This window comes from Canis lupus, chromosome 17 (genome assembly GCF_011100685.1).
Source record: "Canis lupus familiaris isolate Mischka breed German Shepherd chromosome 17, alternate assembly UU_Cfam_GSD_1.0, whole genome shotgun sequence".
NCBI classification, from domain to species: Eukaryota; Metazoa; Chordata; class Mammalia; order Carnivora; family Canidae; genus Canis; species Canis lupus.
This window is the reverse complement of record NC_049238.1, coordinates 21,438,581-21,459,659: the sequence shown is the minus strand read 5'-3', so window position 1 is coordinate 21,459,659 and position 21,079 is coordinate 21,438,581. Positions and strand designations below refer to the sequence as shown.

The following is a 21,079-nucleotide window of genomic DNA, read 5'->3' as shown; positions in this document are numbered from 1 at the left end:
TCAACCACTCAGGCGGCTGAACTCGCCATCAAGTTTCTGCCTCCCCAACGCAGTCTGGAAGTAGTTCAAGCTGTGGGACCCCAGCTGATTGGAATTGGAAAGCATAGTGCAGTAAGTAGAGTGCTGGAACGGAAAAGAAATAGATTCCATGGGGAGGGCTGGAATGATGCCATCTACACCCAGGAGGGTATGTGAGGTAGGCCTCCTGGGAGGTGTGACCTGCACTTAGTTCTGTGGAATCACAGATTTCTCCAGGCTCTGATTTCCCATCATGCAGGCAGCAGAGCTCTATCTGAACCTGGACCTAGTCAAAGAGGCGATCGATGCTTTCATTGAGGGTGAGGAGTGGAACAAGGCTAAGCGTGTGGCCAAGGAGTTAGATCCCCGGTAAGCTCCTGACCCCTTCTCTCCAAGAAATTCTTCCCTTGCTTCTTTTTGTAAAGAGGAAGAGGAGGTTCTCATGGGAAGGGTGTGCATTTCGGGACCATGCAGTGCTAGATCTCTGCACATCTTCGCAGGTATGAAGACTATGTGGACCAGCATTATAAAGAGTTCCTCAAGAACCAGGGCAAAGTGGACTCGGTGAGACTTGCAGAGTTAATAAGAGGCAGAATGCATGAAGGCTCAAGGGATTCTCTCCCTCCTCTCCCCACTCATGTCATCTCTGTCCTCTTAACTCTCTTTTCCACTGATCCATAGCTGGTGGGTGTGGATGTGGTGGCTGCTTTGGACCTGTATGTGGAGCAGGGCCAGTGGGACAAGTGCATTGAAACAGCTACCAAGCAGGTACTGCTGTCCTCCTCCCATCCGTAGTTCTTCTGGATGTTTGCCCTTGGCTCCCCTTGACCCAGAGCTCTCTCTCTTACTTCCTCCAAAGCCCAACCCCAAAGATCCATACCCAGCATCATCAGAGAATCAGTCTTCGATCCTCTTGAAACTGGGGTTAGAGGCCTAGCTGGGCCTGACTTGCATAGGCCTTTGCCTCCTAAACAAATCCATGGCCTCAAGTTAACCACTCCACCCTCACTGCCTGGTCCTACTGATCCCAACCTTCCCATGCTTCTCCTCCATCCCCGGGACAGAACTACAAGATTCTGCACAAGTACGTGGCTTTGTATGCGACTCACCTGATCCGAGAAGGTGGCTATGGCCAGGCGCTGGCCCTGTATGTGCAGCATGGAGCCCCTGCTAACCCACAGGTACCAACCTGCTCCTTGGAGTGAATGTTTCCTCAAGGAAATTCTTACATTCTTCTGAAGAACCACCCATCCCCTCAGAAACTGTCTTCTCAAAGCATTCTTTTAGAGAGCATCAGGCCCAGAGACCCCCACTGGCCTCTTCTGAAATGTACAGCCTCTACAGATTTATCATTTGAGGAAACCTTTAGCAACCTTAGCTGAAGCTGCTCATGCTCTTAGCTCACACAAGGAACAGAAATGAATCCTACACTCACCTCTAAGGTCTCATTAGCTTCCTTCAGAGACTAAACACTGCTCTCCTATCTGAGCATCTCAGCTCCCTGGAACATCGGCCCGTTAACACTGTGACTGCATTCGCATTCACACATTTGTCCACACGCAGAGCACTAATTGTAAGAAAGTTATTTTCTTACTCTTCTTTCTCTTCCCTAAAAATGATCAATGCTTTCTCCATCATTGCCCCCTAGCCCCTCCACACACATACTGCTTATTTCCTCTTTGGCCCCACATGTACTTTCTCTTCTAGTTATTCATTCTCACTCAGCTCTCCTTTCCCAACTACCCCTAGAACTTCAATATCTACAAAAGGATCTTCACCGACATGGTGAGCTCACCTGGGACCAACAGTGCTGAAGCCTATCACAACTGGGCTGATCTTCGGGATGTGCTCTTTAACTTGGTGAGAAAGTCAGGTCCACAACAGGGTGACAAGTCTACCCCACCTCTCCCTGTCCCTAGCTCTTCTCTCATGCACACAGACAGACTACACCTTTGTCTGTCCAGGTGGCCGGTAGCCGACCACCCTGTGGCTCTGGCTCTCCTCCAACTCTGACCCAGGCTGTGCTCTCTTCCTGCTCTAGTGTGAGAACCTGGTGAAGTCTAGTGAGGTCAACACCCCAGCCCATGAGGAGTTTGAGACGATGCTTCTGATTGCTCATTACTATGCCACTCGCTCAGCGGCCCAGAGTGTCAAACAGCTGGTGAGATGGGAGAGGAGGAGCACTCCGTCTTATGGACACATCTTCAGATGTATCAGGCTGAATGAATTCAAGTCCCAGATGCTCCAGCTTGGTCTACTCCTCTCCTAGTTTCTCCTATGTTTAAAGAAATCTTTAGCCCTTTAGCCTCACTAAGGATGGTCTTCTTCCTGGGCTCCTCCACTGGCCTCCTTCGGGCTCTCTGCCCACATAGCTCCAGCATCATTATAAAACATTCAATCCCCACAATTTCTGTATTGATCTCTTAGAATATATCCTTTTGGCTTATTCGGGATAGCATATTGTATATTTATTGTGTGTACTTGCATGATAGAAATAATCTAGGCCTAGTTCTTTGGGGAGATGAAAAAGACTAAGACCCAGAACCACTCAAGATCCAGAGCAACTGATTTTATTGGTTTTCTGGTTCTGGGGCTGCCTTATAAGATCACTGGTTTGGTAGCTCAGTTGCTCCAGTGCCAGGATCATAATGCTTTGACTTTAATCTGTAGGAAACTGTGGCTGCCAGGCTTTCTGTTTCGCTCTTACGCCACACCCAGCTACTACCTGCAGACAAGGCCTTCTATGAAGCAGGCATTGCTGCCAAGGTGAGCTGGGACAAGGAAGGGTGTGGCCAAGGAGAGAGGGAAATCAAAAGTTGGAAGGTAGAGTATCTTGTCCTCAGGTAGAGCAAAGCTGAGTGTGAGGCTGATATTATGGAGGACATCGTTTTCCTGTGTCTTCCTGTGTTCCTCCCCCTGCATCCCGGAAAAGCAGCATCCAAGCCCAGCTGTTCACTCCCACTTGCACCTTCTCTCGCTGCAGGCAGTTGGCTGGGAGAACATGGCATTCATCTTCCTCAACCGCTTTTTGGATCTGACTGATGTGAGTAGAGAAGTTGTGCCTGGAGGGTAGTTTTGCCTGTCACCAGCTGTGTCTATCTCATGGCTGCCCACTCTGCTACAGGCAATTGAAGAAGGAACTCTGGATGCCCTTGACCACTCTGACTTTCAGGATACAGACATTCCCTTTGAGGTGCCACTTCCAGCCAAGCAGCATGTGCCGGTAAGGTGACGAGATTGAAGAATGGAAGGCCTCACCAGTGTGAGGCATTGTGAAGGGGGGACACTTCATGTTGGTCCTCCTAATCTTTGTTATGGGCATCAGCTGACAACATCTTTGGAAGGGCCTCAGCCCTCAGTTTTCTGTCAGTGAAAGTAGAAGCAGAGAAAAAAAAAAAGTGGTGACCATGAACCCCATCCAAGGAGGATCATGTATGGGTAAAAAAAATAGATGATGCACAGGATGACAGTTTAGTAAGACTCCTAACTCAACGCCTTCTGCATAACCTGCCCTGTGTGAAGCTACTGCTCTTCTATCTTTCCCAGGAGGCTCAGAGGGAAGAGGTTCGAGACTGGGTACTCACGGTCTCAATGGACCAGCGGCTGGAGCAGGTTCTACCTCGGGATGAGCGTGGTGCCTACGAAGCTTCCCTGGTGGCAGTGAGCACTGGAGTTCGGGCACTACCCTGCCTCATTACAGGTACAGAATCCTGTAGCCCCCCACGTTCTGTGGTGGGTGGAAAGGGAAAATAGCAGGACCAAGAAAGTATTTGACTCTGAAATCGCTCTTGGTTTTCCCCCTCAAATGCCAGTTCATCTTTTTTTCTCCTCCCACAGGGTACCCCATTCTGAGGAACAAAATTGAATTTAAGCGGCCAGGGAAGGCAGCCAACAAGGACAACTGGAATAAGTTCCTTATGGCTATCAAGGTTAGAGAGGGAGATGGGGATCCATGGGTGGCTCAGCGGTTTGGCGCCTGCCTTCGGCCCAGGGCGTGATCCTGGAGTCCCGGGATCGAGTCCCATGTCGGGCTCCCGGCATGGAGCCTGCTTCTCCCTCCTCCTGTGTCTCTGCCCCTCTCTCTCTCTCTCTATCATAAATAAGTAAATAAATAAATCTTAAAAAAAAAAAAAAAAGGTTAGAGAGGGAGAGCAGCACTGAAGGAAACCACAAAACCAAGAGAGGATGGGTGGGAGTGTCAAGAAGGCAGGTGCAGGCCCTGAACTTTGCTCTACCTTCTAAGATGGGGCTGATTTTCTTTAGAGAAGGAATGCTTTTCCTTAGCATTAATGAGTTCCTCTCTTGTTCTCCTGTTTGTCCACAGACTTCCCACAGCCCCGTGTGCCAAGATGTGCTGAAATTCATTAGTCAGTGGTGTGGAGGGCTACCCAGCACCAGTTTTTCCTTTCAGTAACTGGGAGGGCTCAGGGAGGAGTTACTGGATTCTCTCCCTCATTAAAGTCTTGTAGGTAATGGAGACCACTGTGTTCTTTGATCAAAGTCATCCCCAATATCAGTCTGGTGCCCTTTTCCCAAAAGGAATCATAACCAAGTAGAAGGAAAGAGTTCTTTTATTACAGCTGTTTACGTCATCCTGGGGTTTATGTCACCGTTGTGAACTGAGCCTCTGGATCGGCACCTGCTCCGTTGAAGGGAGAACGGGGGTCATAAGGCAAGCAGGACAGCAGAGGACCTGACCCAGTTCTAAGAGTGATTCCCTGCCTCCACCCTCTCCCAGGCCCCACTCCTCATGGATTACCTGTCTTAAGCCCAGCTTTTCTGCAATGCCTGGATTTCCTGATTTTGATCCAGTAGCTGCTCATTTTCCTGCCTTGTACACTTAGGAAGGTCAAGGTCTGTCAGTTCCTCCAGCTGTCGAGATGGATGGAGTTACTACTCCTGCTCTGAATTCCAGTTCAGCACCTTTCCCACACAGCCAGTCATTGCTGAATGGACTTTCTTGTCCGTCCTCCTTACCTGCTCCTGAAGCCCTTCCTTCCTGTAGGGCCCCACCCCACGGAGAGTGAGTGCAGCCACGCAGCAGTAACCAGACAGGGCAGCCTCCGCTGCAGACATGAACACAGAAGGGATCCAGAGAGCCAAGGCTGTATCCTGGGGCGAAGCAGGAAGGTGGGGAACTGAGAGGGAGCAGGGCAGGCATGTAGGGGAGGCTGACAGGGCAAGACCAAGACCTGCAGGCTGCAGAAAGGCTGAGAAGAGCATGCACTCACATAGATTCTCGTGGGGTCAAACGGGCAGTCAGCCCGCCCAGGCCCCTGGTCTAGCGGTAGCAAAGGGTCCAGCAGTCCTGGATGGCAGTCAGCAATAAGACGACGGCCACCGTTGGCCACAGTGAGCGACACGGCAAGGAGGAGGCCCAGGGAGCAGGCGGCGGACAGGAGCAGGTTCATCAGCGCAACGGCCAGCAGGGCCCAGTGCTGGCAGGGGCAGAAGATCAGGGTGAGCGGCTGCGCGTCGCTGACTCTCCCACTGATAAAGATACTTTGGTTTCTCTAGTTGAGGCTCCTCCTCCCACTTGAAGATGAAGCTGAGTCAGGTCCTCATTTCCCTGACTCAAGGCCCCATTAAAGCTCCAGAAATCCCCTCTCACCAGTCGTGGGAGCAGAAGGTTCCTGGATGCCAAGAGGGCCACAAGTCCCACGGAAACACTCTGGAAGACACAAAGCCTGAAGGCTGCGCCGCTCTACGGCCCGCCGCCCCACGGCCCGCCGCCCCGCCCCCACGCCCGCGGCCCCGCCCCGCTCACCAGCAGCCCGGATCCCACGGAGATGACATTGGCCGTGGTGTACTCCGGGGTGACGGCGCCGCGGGGATTGGCTACGTGTCGCAGGACTGTGCCGTGCAGCACGGCCCCCAGGAGCAGGTTCACGTGGCCCACCAGGATGAGCGCGAGGCCCACGCGCATAAGCCGCCGGGGGCCGCTGGCCGCGTCTGCAAAGCACCGGGGAGAGGCAGGCCTGAGCCGGGAAAGGAACCGGAGGGCCCCCCTGGTGGCCGCCCGAGTGAGCGGAGGGCTGTGGGACGGTCCCCGGCGGACGCAGGGCAGCGAACCAGGGCCGGAAGTTACCGAAGGTGTAGAGGCGGCAGCACCTCATCGCGGCCCTCCGCGCCCAGCCGCAGGGTAGCTCTACCTGGCCTCGCCGCCCCGCCCTCGCTCTCCCAGCCAGTTCCGCCCGCTCCGCACCTGGAGGCCCAACCCCGCGCCCCGGGCGGGGCTGCCAGCCCGCTCCCTCTAGCGGGGAAGGCGCGCAAACACACACACGGGACGCTTTAGCAAAAAGTAGACTTTTATTACAGCAGCAACTGAGGCGAATCGAATGGCCCCCCAGGGCCACCACTGCAGCACCACCCTTCTCTCCCGCCCCGTCCGCCCCAGCGGGATTGTAGAATTCAGCTCCCCCAGTGCCCGTGGGCCTCCTTTCCACACAGGCTGGGCGGGAGCCGGCAGATCAGCTACTAGCCCCCAACTAGAAGGCGGCTGCTGAGAAGGCCCAGGCCCACGTCTGTGCAAAACAAGTAAACAAAGTGCAGAGGGGAGGAAGAGAAGGGGAAGGGGAGGGTGATGCCCAGAACCAGGGAGCCCCAAAGCCCTCCTGAATAATAAAGGAGAGAAGGGGCTTCACAGGGTAATACTGACTGGGGGGGAGAGGCAGGAAGGCTGCGGGCGCGTCTAGTGACGGCTGCAGCTCTGATTAGGGGCCTGGCCCGGGTGAGCTCTAAGAGGAGACGGTGACAGCGGCTGAGTTGAGGGTGCTGTTCCTGGCAAAATTGAACTTGTTCAGGGTCTCCTCTAGCAGAGAAGTCAGTCGGCTCTGGTCAGCCTGGAGGAGAAGAGCTGGGTGAGACAGGGCAAGAGGAGAATGCAGCAGCCAGAGCAGCTGAAGGCAGAAAGCTCACCTCGCTAATGAAGCCCAGCTGCACCAGCTCAGCTGCCAACTCGGGGATGTTCTCATCTGACAGAGAAAAGGGAGACGGTGAGCAAAGTGTGGGAGTCAGGGGCCCAGAGCCCTTCCAACAGCCCTGGTTGGGTCAGCCTCACTGCGAAAGAACGAAACAAGCAAAACTGCCCTCCAGTTTTAGGAGCTAAGATATTCGTTCTTTGTGCGTCGATGTGTTGCTGCCTTGTAGCCTTCTTCCCCACCCCTAAGAATGTTCCTCACAGATAAGGCTCACGGGCTCTCATCCTCTGAGGGAAAGGAGAGACTCACTTGGCATCAGGTCACAGCTCAGGTGCCGGTTGAGTTTGTCTTCCAGCTTCAGAAGAAGTGTCAGCTGGAGAATAGGATGGTCAGAAAATGAGGCTCCTCTTCTCCCCCGACCCCCAGCCACCTAGCCCCATGCAGCCCTAGCCCTGAGCCTTACATGGTGTTTGACACCCTCCTCCACGGACTCAATGTTGCACTGCATCAGCACCACCTAGGGAGAGGGCACACAGAGGGTCATGACAAGAGACACTAGGCCATAAAAAGCCAACAGCTGGAATACTTTCCAGTCCACAGGAACATTCTTTTCTCTGAAGGACAAAGCCTTATTTGACGTGTCCTCTTCTTCCCAACACCATGACCAGAGACCTCCACCCCCGCAGAGCCCCACCTTGCGGGTCTCCACCTCAGCTGGTTCGGGTGTTGGAGTCTTGACAGAGGGGGGCACAACAGGTGATGTCACCTCCTCCTGCTGTGGCTGCTGGGGCCGAGGTAGCCCAAAGGCTGTCAAGGGGTAGATCCCATTCCTAGAGGGAGGTCAGACAGGTCACACAGGCTCTTTGAATGCCTTAGAACACCCACCCTGCTTCCTCCAGCAAGCCTTTCCTCTCGACCTTCTCTCACCTGACATCTTCAAGGAATTTATCCAATTCCAGAGCTGGTGACTGAGAGTACCTGCAGAAGAAAAGAGAGAAAGCATATAAAAAGAAAGGAAATAAACAAAACAGATTCAACAATTCCCAAAGAGGGATCCCTGGGTGGCGCAGCGGTTTAGCGCCTGCCTTTGGCCCAGGGCGCGATCCTGGAGACCCGGGATCGAATCCCACATCGGGCTCCCGGTGCATGGAGCCTGCTTCTCCCTCTGCCTGTGTCTCTGCCTCTCTCTCTCTCTGTAACTATCATAAATAAATAAAAATTAAAAAAAAAAAAACAATTCCCAAAGAATGGACAGTTGACAGAACCTTCGATGGTAGTGACAAATCTGTCCCTTTCAGACCCTCTCAGTTAGTTACTCACAAAGTCTGAACTGGTTCTCTTCCTGGTCCTGCAGGGATTTCAGCCAGTACAGCACTGGTATCCATGTTTTTGGTGATCTCCTCCAGAGCATTCTCAGGGATCATGTCTAGAGGGCATGATAAGATGGGAAGTTATGGAGAGATAGATTAACGTCATGGAAAGCCCAGGGGTCCTGGGGGGTAAAGAACTCCTTTGGAAATGGAAGAGGGAAGAGAGCATGCCAGTGATAGTTATTAAGGCTCCAGATGGGAAGAAAATTCCTAGTAGGGCCAAGAAGACTCACGTTGGTGTCCCACAATGCAGTGGGCAGCAAGGAGTTTGAGCGAGGGCACTTCAAACAGTGCTGGGTGGAAAAGAAGTTCTCTGGCTGTTGGTCTGCGAGCAGGCTCAGAATGCAGGCACTTTTGAATGAACTCCTAGAAAAGGGAACAAGGAAGGAGAGTAGGCATCTGGCAACCAGGCCACTGCACTCATCGTGCTACTTCATCACTCATCATACTTAGCACAGGCCTACATACTAGGTGATCAGCACCAGTTGAGGGAACAAACTGCTACATGTATTTGAAAGGGCTCTGAAGATGCTGAGGTATAACATGGAAGGTGCTGTTCACTGGTTTTCTGGTTTTAATGGTTTTTCTACTATCCAACCATAAACTTTTTTTTTTTCTATTCAAACTTACGAATTCTTTTTCCTGATTTTCTACTTCTCTGCTTTATAAGCCCACTCACTGCCTACCTTACCTTCCTCTCTTTCACCAAAGTTCACCTCTCTGTTTCCAAACCTATCTGTTGTGCTCAATAGTACTCACCATCTTTTTATTTCTCAAGCCTACTACCACAATTTCCTTTGTCTCCTACAATCATTTATTAAATTCACTGGCTTTCCCCAAGCTTCCTCTACACACACGGCCTACCCTTCCCACTTCCTGTAGGCCATGACGATTAACGGGCTTTTCTTTTCCTCCTTACAAACTCAAAGGCCAAGGTCATATGCCTAATCTGTCACTTGAATGCTCCAACCTAACACACAGAACCAGAAATTTACTCCGCACTAACTGAGCTGTAACACTATCTAATGAGTTACAAACTATTCTTGTTCAGACCTTCCTGTCCAGCCTTTACTTAACTATAATCTACCTACTGATTCATAAAGCTACATCCTTTAAATCTTAGTTTGTTATTTCAAGGCACTTTCCCCTCCTAAAACATACATACATACAACATACATACACACACACACACACAAACACACGCATACGAAACCCTAAGTGATGGATTTAATTCAAACTCATCAGTTTGTTTAAAAATATCAAGATGGGGGCAGCCCGGGTGGCTCAGCGGTTTAGCACCGCCTTCAGCCCAGGGTGTGATCCTGGAAACCTGGGATCGAGTCCCACATCAGGCTCCCTGCATGGAGCCTGCTTCTCCCTCTGCCTGTGTCTCTGACTCTCTGTGTGTGTCTCTCATGAGTAAATTAATAAAATCTTAAAAATAAATAAATAAATAAATAAATAAATAAATAAATAAAATAAAATAAAAATATCAAGATGGTTGTCTGATAGCATATACCAATTACCTTGAGGTAACCATTAAATTATTTACCTTGACACAGATACACCTATATTAATATACAACCTTTACCCTCAATACTACCCATCTTAAACCCTTAACCTGTGTGTGTATACAAAAAACAAGGTAGGCACCACCTAGGAAAATATTTAAATATTCACTGCTTTTGCCTGTCCTTTCTGCTTTCTGTTCTCTGACTCTTAGAAGACAGCATATTCCAAGTAAAAAGGAAGAAAAACCTCAAGACATTTCAAACTGCTGATAGAGTGACCCAAAAGATTATTACCCTCTGTAATGGGTCTTCTAGAAGCTGGATGGCACTGCTGATAGCTTCCTGTGGCACATATGAGGACTCTCCATTGCCCTGAATCTCCAGCACTGCCATCTGCAGTGAGGGGGAACAGAAAAGACTTCAGAATTTCAGTGCTCCAGAATCACTCCCTCAAGACCTTAGTTGGCCTCCCCTCCCATCTTATAATCTGATCCCTTTCTATCACCACTGCTTGTGGTTTCCTCACCTCCAGTGCACACATGCCAAAGGAGTAGATGTCTACTGCTGTTGTCACATTAGTGACCTCTAGGGAAAACAGAGAAGCCTTTGGTGAATCAGAGGATAGGGGCAGAGGGTGGCAGAAATGCCTTTTAAAAACTTTTTGTATGCCAGCAGAAACTAGAAGTTTCAGTTCTATTACCTCTGGGCCTCAGGTTATAAGGTGGAAACCTGGGGAACAGAGAGGGCAGAGAAACTGAGGTGCCTCACCTCCATACTCCGGTGCAAAGAAGTGTAGGTTCTTCTGCTCTTCCCGACAAGTCTTCACATGATTGTTGATAGTGTCAGGAGCCACTGGGAGTAGGGGAGATACCCACAATCTGACCACCATCAACAAAGCATAGTCTCACTCCAGAGAGAGGTTCCCCAAAAGCCAAATTCTCTCCTGAAGACTCTTAACACTGAAAGTGCAAACCTGTCCTCTTCTTATCTTGAACCACAAACTAAACATGAACACCACCTACTTCCCCTTTCTTGGGTCTAGCGCTTCTCACTTAAGGTCCCTAACTCAGTAACAACAAACATACCACACTAAACTAATAGGTATATGGGAGCCTTGGGCTGGCCAAGCAGCAATGGAGGCTAAGGAAAACCTTCCCCCAAACTCAAGAATATCTAATCCCTGTCACATGAAAATGTTTGGTCTAGTTCTTTCAGACACCTGCAAATTAGCATAAAAACATAGGCAGCCCTTCCTAACCTGGGACAATTTAAAGATCTCAGAAACTTGGATAAAAAAGAGTAAGAAGGATTAACAATACAACCAACTAGACAGCCTCCTTCTCACCCAACTTTGCTGACTGAAACTCAAAACAGCTCAAAGCTGAACCAACACCCTTGAATCATTCTCATGTTTAATCCACCAAAATGTGAAACTCCTCCTCTACTCTCTTATTCCTCAACATTCCTGCCACAGGCCTGAACGAGGAACCAGGGCCGGGCCCAATTTGGACTCACTCAGATCATAAACAATGACTACGAATCACAGAGTGTCTGGGAGCACAGTATGATTTAGGGAACCAGCCTGATGATGAAGGGAAATAAGAATCCAGGACATAAATGGCCGGCCAGGCACAATCCACAGGAAACAAGCAAATTATGGAAGGGCAAGCAGGTGGAGGGCTGGTAGGGAGAAGCCAAGCAGGCATAAGTAGGCAGGGAAGGTAGGGGAACGGGGCTTGCTCCCACGACTGCATGCACTGGGCAGCCGCAAAGAGGAGCAGAGGGAGCACAAACAGAGCCCCAAGTGGGGCAACAGGGAGCTCTCACCATTAGCAAAAATCCTATGAAAGACTGTTGGGAACAGAGCAGCCCGTAAGCGGGAGGGAGGAAAACAGAGAAAAGTTGTGAGCGATGGAGCAGCCAAGCCCCAGACAAATGGACACACAAACCACACACAAACACAGCACACAGAAACGTTATACACTGCACACAGATACACGGCAAATGAAAGCACTCACAGCAGACACAGCCTGGAACCTCCTTGCGTAGGGTCTGGCCACAGGGGCTCAAGTCAGACCTTAGACCCATCTCTTGCCCTTTCCCAACGTCCTACCAAGATCTCTGGATTAACCCACTTCCCTCCAAAAAAAAATGTTTAAGATTAGACCCTACCCCCTAATTGACTGGCCTCTCCCTATGAATGACCCCTAGCAGAGTCCTATCTCTTACCACCAGCCCACACCTCAGAATTTTGCTCTACTCTCCCACTCCTTTCATCTTACCCCCATGGTTCCCAAATTCCCGAGGCTCCCCTGCCCAGAACCTCTCCCTCCCCTCACCAGAGCCAATCTTGATGAGTCCGTTGTGCTGGATGAAGATGGTGTCACAGGTCAGGTTCCCATGGATGATGGGGGGGTCACAGGAGTGCAGGTAGCTGTGGGGGCACTGGGCTGTTAGAGGGGCCACTGGGAAATTAAGGGCAGGGGGAACCCAAGGGTTAAGAGGAGCAAGGGCCTGGTCTCCTGCTGGTCACCACAAAGATAATCCCCACACTCTGAATCTCCATTATGCCTGATGAGTTAAATAGCTGGATAAGCACTAGGAGAAAGAGGTGGGAGATAGTATTGTGGTTAGGGCATTACAATGGACCCTTTAAAAGACCATAGGGGCCTAATCTTGACAGTAGAGGACTCAAAAAAAAGTGGGCTGAGGCAGAAAAAAACAGCAGAGTAGTGCCTTAAAATCTCTTTGGAGGAACTAAACCAGAAACTAAATCAGGGGAAAAACACTAACCAGATCCTACTTACCTAAGGGCAGAGAGGATTTGCGTGCACCAGCGCTTCCAAGCCTGGAAACAGTGTAGTCAAAGGGTCAGCAGTAATCCCTTCTCTTAACCCTCCAACTAGTTTTCCTCCATCCCTTCCTGCTTAGCTTCATGATTAATATAATCTTTTTAAAACACCCAAACTAGCCTAAAGCTTTGTCTGCTCTCCCTTCATACCTTTTCATTCATAGTCTTGTGATTCTTTTTGGTCTTCTTCAGAAATTGCTTAAGACTCCCAGATGACATGTATTCTGTGATAAAAATAACCTGGAGAGGCAAAACACTCAAATAAAACCTTAGAGTAGGAATGATTCCCTATCTGTTGACACATATACCAGATATATATTAGATCTGAAACCTGGTGGTGGTGATTATTTTAAGTTTCCCTCCTTTTGTTGTTAGCAACACTTCCTTAGATTTAACAGGACAAAACCAAACAAACAAACAAACAGAAAAAAAAAAAAAAAAGAAAGAAAAAACCCTACTGAACAATAAGAGCTATGGAAAGGAAACAAAAGTTTGCTCATTTCTGCCCCGTCCATAACCAAACAAAAGGCATCATAGATCATAGTAGGCAAAGCCCTACTCTCACCTCCACAATAGCTGATTCCAGTTTTGTTTCAAAACTATCTATTTTCATCTCTGAATGTAAAAAGAACAATAAATGTAGCTAGTCTCTTTGCAGTAAGTTCAAGAAAAAGTTCTTACCCTGGCCTTGTTCTCTTTAATGTCAGCCCAATACTTATGAAACTTAACAATGTTGAGATGTTCCAACTGAATCAGATTATCAAACACAGCACGGACTTTTTCCTGAGGGCAGGAGAGAGAGTGGGATAACAAGGTTCAGAAATTACTGTAATCCTGAAAAGCCATTCCCTATCCCTCCCCAGAAATAATCTAACCCCAACATCCTCTCCTCCTAATCAGCTTCTCAACACCAATTTCTCTTTAACGCCTGCATTCTAATACCCTACGGGCTACATTCTTTCACCATTACCTACCTCCTGCAGCTTGTAGTTCTTGCGCTCAGAGAACTGGACCTCATTCCACACAACCTCTACACCCTCCTCTGTATCCATGGCCAGGTATGCACTGTCAATACCTGGTACATTCCGTTGATTCACCTGAGAAGAAATCCAAATGGAAAGGAATTACTAAAGTTATCGTATAAACCATTTTAATACTCCAAATGATCATCCTCTCCTAGGCTCTGATCTGTTAAAGTTTGGTGTGACCCTTTGAGACTTTCCCTTTCCACTCCCCCCAGAGTGACACTACCATCACTTTACCTCCTCCCGCCTCTTCTGCCAGCGTCCACATGGTGACTCTTCCAAGATCTCAGACTCATCTTCACTTTCTTCTTCTTCCTCTGGGGAAGCAGCTGAGGTGGTGGAGGTCACAGGAGGTGACACTGATGTCAGGCCAGGAGCTGAGGATGAGGATTCTACCTTTGGGTCTGAGCCACTGCTGACTACTGTCTGGGACTCCCCCTCCGACATGCTGGAACGAACACTCAGGCCTGTATTGGTTGGGGCAAGGATGAAGGAAGAAGGCAGAAAGGGTCAGGATAGATCTATAAAGATTTAATCCTGGGGCACTTGGGTGGCTCAGTTAAGCATCCAACTCTTGATCTCAGCTCAGGTCTTGATCTCAGGGTCATGAGTTCAAGCCCCATGTTGGGCTCCATGCTTAATCCTAATAACCTCATCTGGGGTTAAAAAACAAAACAAAACATCGGTCTCCCTTGTTTCCTTTAAGTCCAAAATCAAATTAATTCTGTCTGAACATTGAAACATTAACTACTTCTTAGTCTAGAGAAGTGAAGCTATCGTGGTTGAAGATGACCCATGAGGAGTGGCAAACCTAAGATTTATGACAATATAACTCCCATTTTTCAGGTTCAAATGAACAGCCAAATCAGGGACAGACACCATTCCTTCTCAGCAATACTCACCCAACAATCTTCCTTTAAAACTTCACCTGCCTTTATGTGTTCAAGAACTAAGCTACATGGCCCTATTCAGATGACTCTAGACCCCAAAATCTTTCACTGATTCAGCCCTAAGTCTGGACCTGTAGCACTCTCAGCCAATTTATCCAGATGAAACCCTCAAGCTAATTTATTCCACTAGAATTCTGGCATTTGCTATCCATCCCTCCTACACATAGATCAAGTCTACTAGTCCATGCTGAGGATACCCTTGGGCCAGGTAACTGGCAGTGGTTAGTGACTTCATCCCTGATGCCCTCACCTCCCCTGTGATGTGAGTGTGCAAATGGGTATTGGTTAGCAACATTTTTTTTTCATTCACTCATTCAACAAATATTTATTAAGCACTTACTGTAGGCCAAGCACTGGGCTAGGTACCAGAGATAAAATAGTGAATAAAATAAATGAGATGCCCACATTTATGGAACCACAAATTTAAACAAATCTAGAACTTTCAGCTTCCAGCTTTCATTTCATCCAAACAGCTCAAAGGCTCCACCCTCGGGGATACCAGATCTGACAGAGATATTCCCTCATAAACAAATAACTCAAGGAGTGCCGGGTTGGCTCAGTCTGTTAAGCATCTTCCTTCAGCTCAGGACATGATCTTGGGATTGAGCCCCGAGTCTGGCTCCCACTTCCCCTGCTCAAGCTCACTCTCTCTCAAATAAATGAGTAAAATCTTTAAAACAAAAAAATTTTTAAAAAGAACAAATAACTCAAAATACAGCAGTTACAAGAAAAAATACTATATAGTACAATATTTTTTTAAGGCACATGGCTATTTGGAAGAAAAAGAATTCTCACAAGCTAAATGTCGCTAACTTATCCAGACAGTTGCAGGACAACCACTGAATGTTATTCCATCTCTCTAAGAACAAAGGCTATGACGGAGCTGAAACCTGTGTGTGCTGGGCTCAAAGGAGTGCTCCATATGAAAGTGACATTCTGGAAAGTAGACTTCCTCCTCTAAATTCAGAATACAGAAGCCTCTGATCAACAACAATCTTTCAAAAAGCTCTTATTTTAGAACTCCTGGATACTCCCTTCTGCCAATCTCCACCCCCAATTTACACTATGTTTAACCCAAATCAGATTCTTATTAAGATGACATTCTAGTAAATACCAGATAACCATAAAGCACTACAGAGAAAATCTGGCAAGATATTCTTTGCCTGTTATTATCTAGGTCCTGCCTATCATAGACTTTATTCAACCAGACAAGAAAGCTGTCTTAGTAATGTACCAGAACACCAGTTAGAGATCACTTTCCTTTTTCTTCCCCCCTGAAAAGCAACTAAGAAAATGGTAAGAAAGTTCATAGGGATTACTTTCTAGAGCAGCTATATTTATAGAATGCATCTTGAATCTGAACAGCTCAGTAAAAATTCCAGCTAGATGACAATAGGAAATACCACTGGAGCTCCAATACAGGAAGCCTGTAGCCAATGGATTCTAAGGAAACCTCTTGACCCAGGTCACAGACAATCCACAGTAAAGCACCACAAAAGAAGCCAAACCTTTACCAGTCACAGCCGTGTCCTTGTTTTCTCCCTCCCCAATCTTTCCCCAGCAGGCAAAACCAAGGCACTGCCCAAGATGCCCTAGCACTTCCCCTCCCGATGAAGAAACCTTTGCAACGCTGGGGTTTTCTTCTCAGGGTCGTTCAGAGGTTTAAGAGATCACATACGGAAAAGGCCATTCACGCCCCTACAAGGGAATCTCCTCGCCGCTTCCAGCCACCCCGAGAATACTGTGTTCACTTCTGAGCAGTGTAGGTAGATCGTCGCGCAAAGTTTTTCTCGGAGACTTTCATTTACTGGACTGCAGCCCCTCTGCATTTCAACTCCTCAGCAACAGCTCGCAGGCCACAGGCCTCTGGGCTGCCCTCACCCCGAGCCGACCACAGGGCCTCCGGGACCCACAGGGTTGTGTGGTCAGACGTCAAAGCAAGCGCAGGGAACGGCCTCACGCTCCAACAGGTCCCCTGCCCGCCGTCTGCTTGCGAGCGCCGCGGGTCCCGCAGGCCCGGGAGCCAGCCGCCGCCACCTCATCAAAGGCCAGCCCCGCGGCGCCGTCAGGGGCGCAGGCCACGCCCCCGCGCTGTCGGCGCGCCGGCCTCCGCCAGCAGGCGCGGCCCCGACGCTGCGCTTCCGCAGGCCGCGGGGCCCGCCACCGCCGCCCCCGCCCCCGCGGCCGGCCCCGCCTCTCGTCAGCCCCAGTTCGACACGAACGCCAGGGCCTCGCGCCCCGCGCCCCGCGCCGGCAGAATTCCGGGTGGCCGCCACTCAGGGCAGGCCGGGAGGGCCCGGCCGAGACTGTGGGGCCGGGGCGGCCCCTGGGCTCCGGCGGGCCGGGCCTCGGGCCGCCGAGCGAGCAGAGCAGCCTCCAGACACCCGCCTGCCGGGGTCCCGGCGCGTCGGGCCGCGGAAGCCGACCCTTCTGTCCGGTCGCCGAACCCGTCCCTCCCGCTCCCTCCCCTCGGCGCTCACCTCCCGACTCCGCTCCCCGCAGCCTGCGCTTCAGCTCCAGCTCGGGTTCGGGGCCGCGGACCAGAGAGACTCCCTCACAGCTGCGCTCCGCAGCGCAACCGAACTGCGGGCCCCGCCCTCGCGGCGTCCCGACCAACAGATGGGCGGTGCCGCACTGCCGTTGGGTTGCCATTGGATGGGGCGGCCAAGGTGGGCGGTGCCCCGGGAAGACGGCCGCTCGCTGCCATAGTCTCCAAGCCGGTCTCCTCCCCTTGAGCCTGTCCGGTTGAGACCTCTCGGAGGCATCGGTGTGTTGGGTCTCGGCTGGGGTTGGTCTCACTGTCCACCCCTCCGTCCAGTCCAGGTGCCCCCGATGAGTCCGCCGGGCGAAAGGAAGGCCTTCCGTCTCCTCTTGAAGGCGCCATGACAGTTCTGTTCCGACTAAAAGACAAAAGGAGCGAAAGACGTAGCCTCACACCGGGAGGAGCGCCCACCCACTTTCATTATTTGTAAGGGGCGAGACTGCGCAGGACACCAGTTCTTCAGCTTAAAATTTTTCCTGAACGTATCCTGAAAATTGCATAGCACCGACCTTTGCCAAAACTTTGCAGGAGGTTTTCACAGATGACTCGTTTGATCCGTATAAGAAATTGAAAGGCTAACTGACACATGCAAAAAACGAAATCAGAGGCATTAAGGCTATTCACCAAAAGTTGATAGGAGCCAAATCTAGCATCCAAACAGTAAGATTTATCAAAGGCTTCCTTGAAAAGATGTTTGGAAAGAATTTGGATTGACTTCAAGGAAGTGAAAGGGAAAGATCCGGGGTGAGCCCATTGGTCTGCGAAAACTAAACGCTGAGCCTGAGCGGTAGAAATTCGCTCTGCCATTAGACGTGTATTTTGAAGGGAGGAGGATGAATCGGTTTTCAGAACTTGGCAATGCGATAATCACTAAATTTCACTGTCCTTAAAGGGTATCTCTTAATCCTCTTAACTAATGTAAAGAAGAATATATGGCAAAAGCCCTCTCGTTTTCTTATCTCTTCATCTCAAAATACTTTTGCAACCAATCTTTCATCCTTGATTCTTTTACGTTTCAGAGGGCTCACACATTCTTTTAGAAATCTGATGAAAGTTATGGATCTTGTTTTGGATATTTAGGAAATGAATTTGTCCCCTAAATTTAGCATATAATTTCAAAAGACTGAAGTTAAAAATCTTTTTGTTCTAATCTTCAAAGGAAGGTTGTTTCTCCCTTTCTCCAGGTTAACCCTTTCTCCTTGTGGGCTCCAAGGCAATTGGGGCACCTGCTCCCCTATAAACATTCATTAAATATCAGTTAATATTATTATAGTTTCCCATTCTCTTCTGTTTGGACCTTATCATTATTAACCTTTCCTTTTTAACTAACTCCTTCTTTCAAATATGCATAGAGGACCCATTGGCGTCCTCCAGCTCTCATTTTATTTCTAACTTTTCATGTTTAAACAGCTCAAACACTGCATTTTCGCCACCTCATTTTATTCTGCTTTAATAAAATTTATTGTAAACAATATTTCAAAAATATTTATGTAATATCTTCTATGTGCTATGGTCCACTGTTTCAATTGCCTTATGACATATTAACTCATTTAATCCTTACAGGAATCCTATGGAATATTGTGAATTAACAATTGCTATAGAATGTGAAAATCTCTTGTAATCCTATTTCAACAGAAGAATTAAGATTTTGATGTATGTATCCATTTTTCTGTGCATGTATTAATATATGTGCATATAATTTAAAATGAAAGCAAGCTGATAATACATAATCTTTTTCAAATTACTCCTTGTTTTTCTTTTTTTTTTAAGATTTTATTTATTCATGAGAGACACAGGCAGAGGGAGAAGCAGGTGCCATGCAGGAAGCAGGAAGCCCGATGCGGGACTCCAGGATCACGCCCTGGGCTGAGGGCAGGCGCTAAACCACTGAGCCACCCACGGATCCCCTCATATAGCACTATTTTAATCTTTTAGCCACTGTGAAGTATTCCATTGTCCAGCGTTTACTTACTAACTACCAGGGGGCATCAGGGTTATTTCCAACATTTATTATTATAAGTAAAGCTGAAGTAAAGTCTTGCACATATCTTTGCCTGCTTGTGAAAATTATTTTTATATGGTTATATAAGTAGAATTGCTAAGTCAGGAGCTAAGAACATTTTAACTTGAATGGATATTGCCAAGTTACTCTTCAAAAAGATATCAGGGATCCCTGGGTGGCACAGTGGTTTTGCGCCTGCCTTTGGCCCAGGGCGCGATCCTGGAGACCCGGGATCGAATCCCACATCAGGCTCCCGGTGCATGGAGCCTGCTTCTCCCTCTGCCTGTGTCTCTGCCTCTCTCTCTCTCTGTGACTATCATAAATAAATAAAAATTAAAAAAAAAAGATATCAAATAACAATATCAAGAGTATGTAAAGGGGACACCTGGCCGGCTCAGTGGTTGAGCATCTGCCTTGGACTCAGGGCATGGTCTGGGGGCCCCTGGACCAAGTCCCACATCGGGCTCCCCTCAGGGAGTCTGCTTCTCCCTCTGCCTATGTTTCTGCTTCTCTCTGTTCTCTCAAGAGTAAATAAAACTTAAAAAAAAAAAAAAAGTATGTTAGGGTTTAGAGGCACTTGAGTGGCTTAATCAGTTAAGCATCCAACTCTTGGGATCCCTGGGTGGTACAGCGGTTTAGCGCCTGCCTTTGGCCCCGGGCGCCATCCTGGAGGCCGGGGATCGAGTCCCACGTCGGGCTCCCTGCATGGAGCTTGCTTCTCCCTCTGCCTGTGTCTCTGCCTCTCTCTCTCTCTCTCTCTGTGACTATCATAAAAAATTAAAAAGAAAATAAAAAGCATCCAACTCTTGATTTCAACTCAGGACATGATCTCAGGGTCGTGGGATTGAGCTCCGTATCAGGATCCTTGCTGAGCACAGTATGTGCTTGAGATTCTCTTTCCTTCTCCCTTCTGCCCTCACCATGCACCCACATATGCTCTCTCTCTCTCTAATAAACCTTTCTTTTAAGAAAGCAATTTTAGGTTTACATCAAAATTGAGAAGGTTCAGAGATTTCCCATTTATTACTTCACCCCATGTGAAGTGTAATTGAAGGTGCTGTTTGTAGACACATAACACCCAATGAAAGCCCAGCCATCATGACAAACCCTTGAGTGTTGTCTTGAGAAAATGATGCTGGTCATCACAGCTTCAGCATCTCCTGGTTTTTGATGTTAGGCTCCCCCAGCTGATCTCAGAGTTTCCTGGCTTTTCCTCCTCCCCCTCTCACCCCTTTGCTGTCCTGTGTAGTGATTTGGTGAGAGAAATTATTGCTGCCTACCACCCCCACCCCAACCTGCCCACACTACGTATGAGTTTCAAGTTTTATTATTGCAATAAAAGTGCTTTATGCTGGCTTTTCAAAAAAAAAAAAGTATCAACATCACTCACCAGAAAGATATACATTTTATTGAGGACAAACTTACATTGACCTATCCTAATCACCCAAAATCCATAGTGTACCTTATGGTTCACTCTTGGTATTGTACATTCTATAGGTTTGGAAAAACATCTAATGATATATATCTATCATTATACAAAGCATTGTTACTGCTCTAAAAATCCTTTGTACTCTGCCTTCACAACCCTAGCAACGACTAATATTAATCTCCATAGTTTTGCCTTTTCCGGAGGTCATATACTTGGAATCCTATAGTATGCAACCTTTTCAGGTTGGCTTCTTTCACTTAATGATATGCATTTAAGGGTCCTTCATGTGTTTTCATGGCTTGATAGCTCATTTCTTTTTAGCACTGAATAATATGCGATGGTCTAGATGTACCAGTTAATTTTATCCATTCACCTACTAAAGGACATCTTATTTGCTTCTAACTTTTGCCAATTATGATAAAGCTCCCATAAATATCTGTGTGGTTTTTGTGTGGACATAA

The 21,079-nt window shown here is 48.5% G+C and overlaps 3 protein-coding genes and 1 long non-coding RNA gene across 9 annotated transcripts in view; 2 read left to right on the top strand and 2 right to left on the bottom strand.

Annotated features, from left to right (window-relative positions):
- Positions 1–4,495, top strand: part of IFT172 (intraflagellar transport 172) — a 37,500-nt gene extending 33,005 nt beyond the window's left edge. The window contains exons 36-48 of the mRNA XM_038561085.1: positions 13–111; positions 278–387; positions 519–582; positions 700–786; positions 1,083–1,199; positions 1,768–1,878; positions 2,060–2,179; positions 2,689–2,784; positions 3,002–3,061; positions 3,143–3,241; positions 3,565–3,718; positions 3,856–3,947; positions 4,343–4,495. Coding sequence (XP_038417013.1) covers positions 13–111; positions 278–387; positions 519–582; positions 700–786; positions 1,083–1,199; positions 1,768–1,878; positions 2,060–2,179; positions 2,689–2,784; positions 3,002–3,061; positions 3,143–3,241; positions 3,565–3,718; positions 3,856–3,947; positions 4,343–4,432 — 1,299 coding nt within the window. The 3' untranslated portion in view covers positions 4,433–4,495. The remainder of the gene's footprint in view (positions 1–12; positions 112–277; positions 388–518; positions 583–699; positions 787–1,082; positions 1,200–1,767; positions 1,879–2,059; positions 2,180–2,688; positions 2,785–3,001; positions 3,062–3,142; positions 3,242–3,564; positions 3,719–3,855; positions 3,948–4,342) is intronic.
- A 76-nt stretch (positions 4,496–4,571) lies between these two features.
- KRTCAP3 (keratinocyte associated protein 3) lies at positions 4,572–6,257 on the bottom strand. 2 transcript variants are annotated; one of them, XM_038561102.1, is made up of 7 exons: positions 6,107–6,256; positions 5,786–5,970; positions 5,630–5,689; positions 5,250–5,456; positions 4,996–5,130; positions 4,778–4,890; positions 4,572–4,657 (listed from the first exon to the last, which is right to left on the bottom strand). In XM_038561102.1, the coding sequence occupies exons 1-6, from the start codon at positions 6,132–6,134 to the stop codon at positions 4,783–4,785; spliced, it is 723 nt and encodes a 240-aa protein (XP_038417030.1). In that variant the 5' UTR covers positions 6,135–6,256; the 3' UTR covers positions 4,572–4,657; positions 4,778–4,782. The 2 variants fall into 2 exon arrangements, with proteins under 2 accessions (XP_038417030.1, XP_038417031.1); XM_038561103.1 differs by lacking the exon at positions 5,630–5,689 and having other exon boundaries at positions 6,107–6,257.
- A 51-nt stretch (positions 6,258–6,308) lies between these two features.
- Positions 6,309–17,530, bottom strand: NRBP1 (nuclear receptor binding protein 1). 5 transcript variants are annotated; one of them, XM_038561090.1, is made up of 19 exons: positions 17,126–17,530; positions 13,933–14,162; positions 13,645–13,767; positions 13,352–13,453; positions 12,821–12,910; positions 12,627–12,667; positions 12,159–12,253; positions 11,647–11,670; positions 10,588–10,671; positions 10,346–10,404; positions 10,114–10,212; positions 8,542–8,674; positions 8,259–8,364; positions 7,866–7,916; positions 7,633–7,768; positions 7,402–7,455; positions 7,248–7,311; positions 6,937–6,992; positions 6,309–6,860 (listed from the first exon to the last, which is right to left on the bottom strand). In XM_038561090.1, exons 1-19 carry the CDS (start codon positions 17,295–17,297, stop codon positions 6,756–6,758), a joined length of 1,824 nt encoding a protein of 607 aa, XP_038417018.1. In that variant the 5' UTR covers positions 17,298–17,530; the 3' UTR covers positions 6,309–6,755. The 5 variants fall into 5 exon arrangements, with proteins under 5 accessions (XP_038417018.1, XP_038417017.1, XP_038417015.1 ...); XM_038561089.1 differs by lacking the exon at positions 17,126–17,530 and adding an exon at positions 16,527–16,662; XM_038561087.1 differs by lacking the exon at positions 17,126–17,530 and adding an exon at positions 16,324–16,500.
- LOC119869738 lies at positions 17,024–19,369 on the top strand. Its single transcript, XR_005372257.1, has 3 exons — positions 17,024–17,931; positions 18,751–18,840; positions 18,958–19,369. It is a non-coding gene; the product is annotated as an uncharacterized LOC119869738 (long non-coding RNA).
- The last annotated feature ends 1,710 nt before the right edge of the window (positions 19,370–21,079 follow it).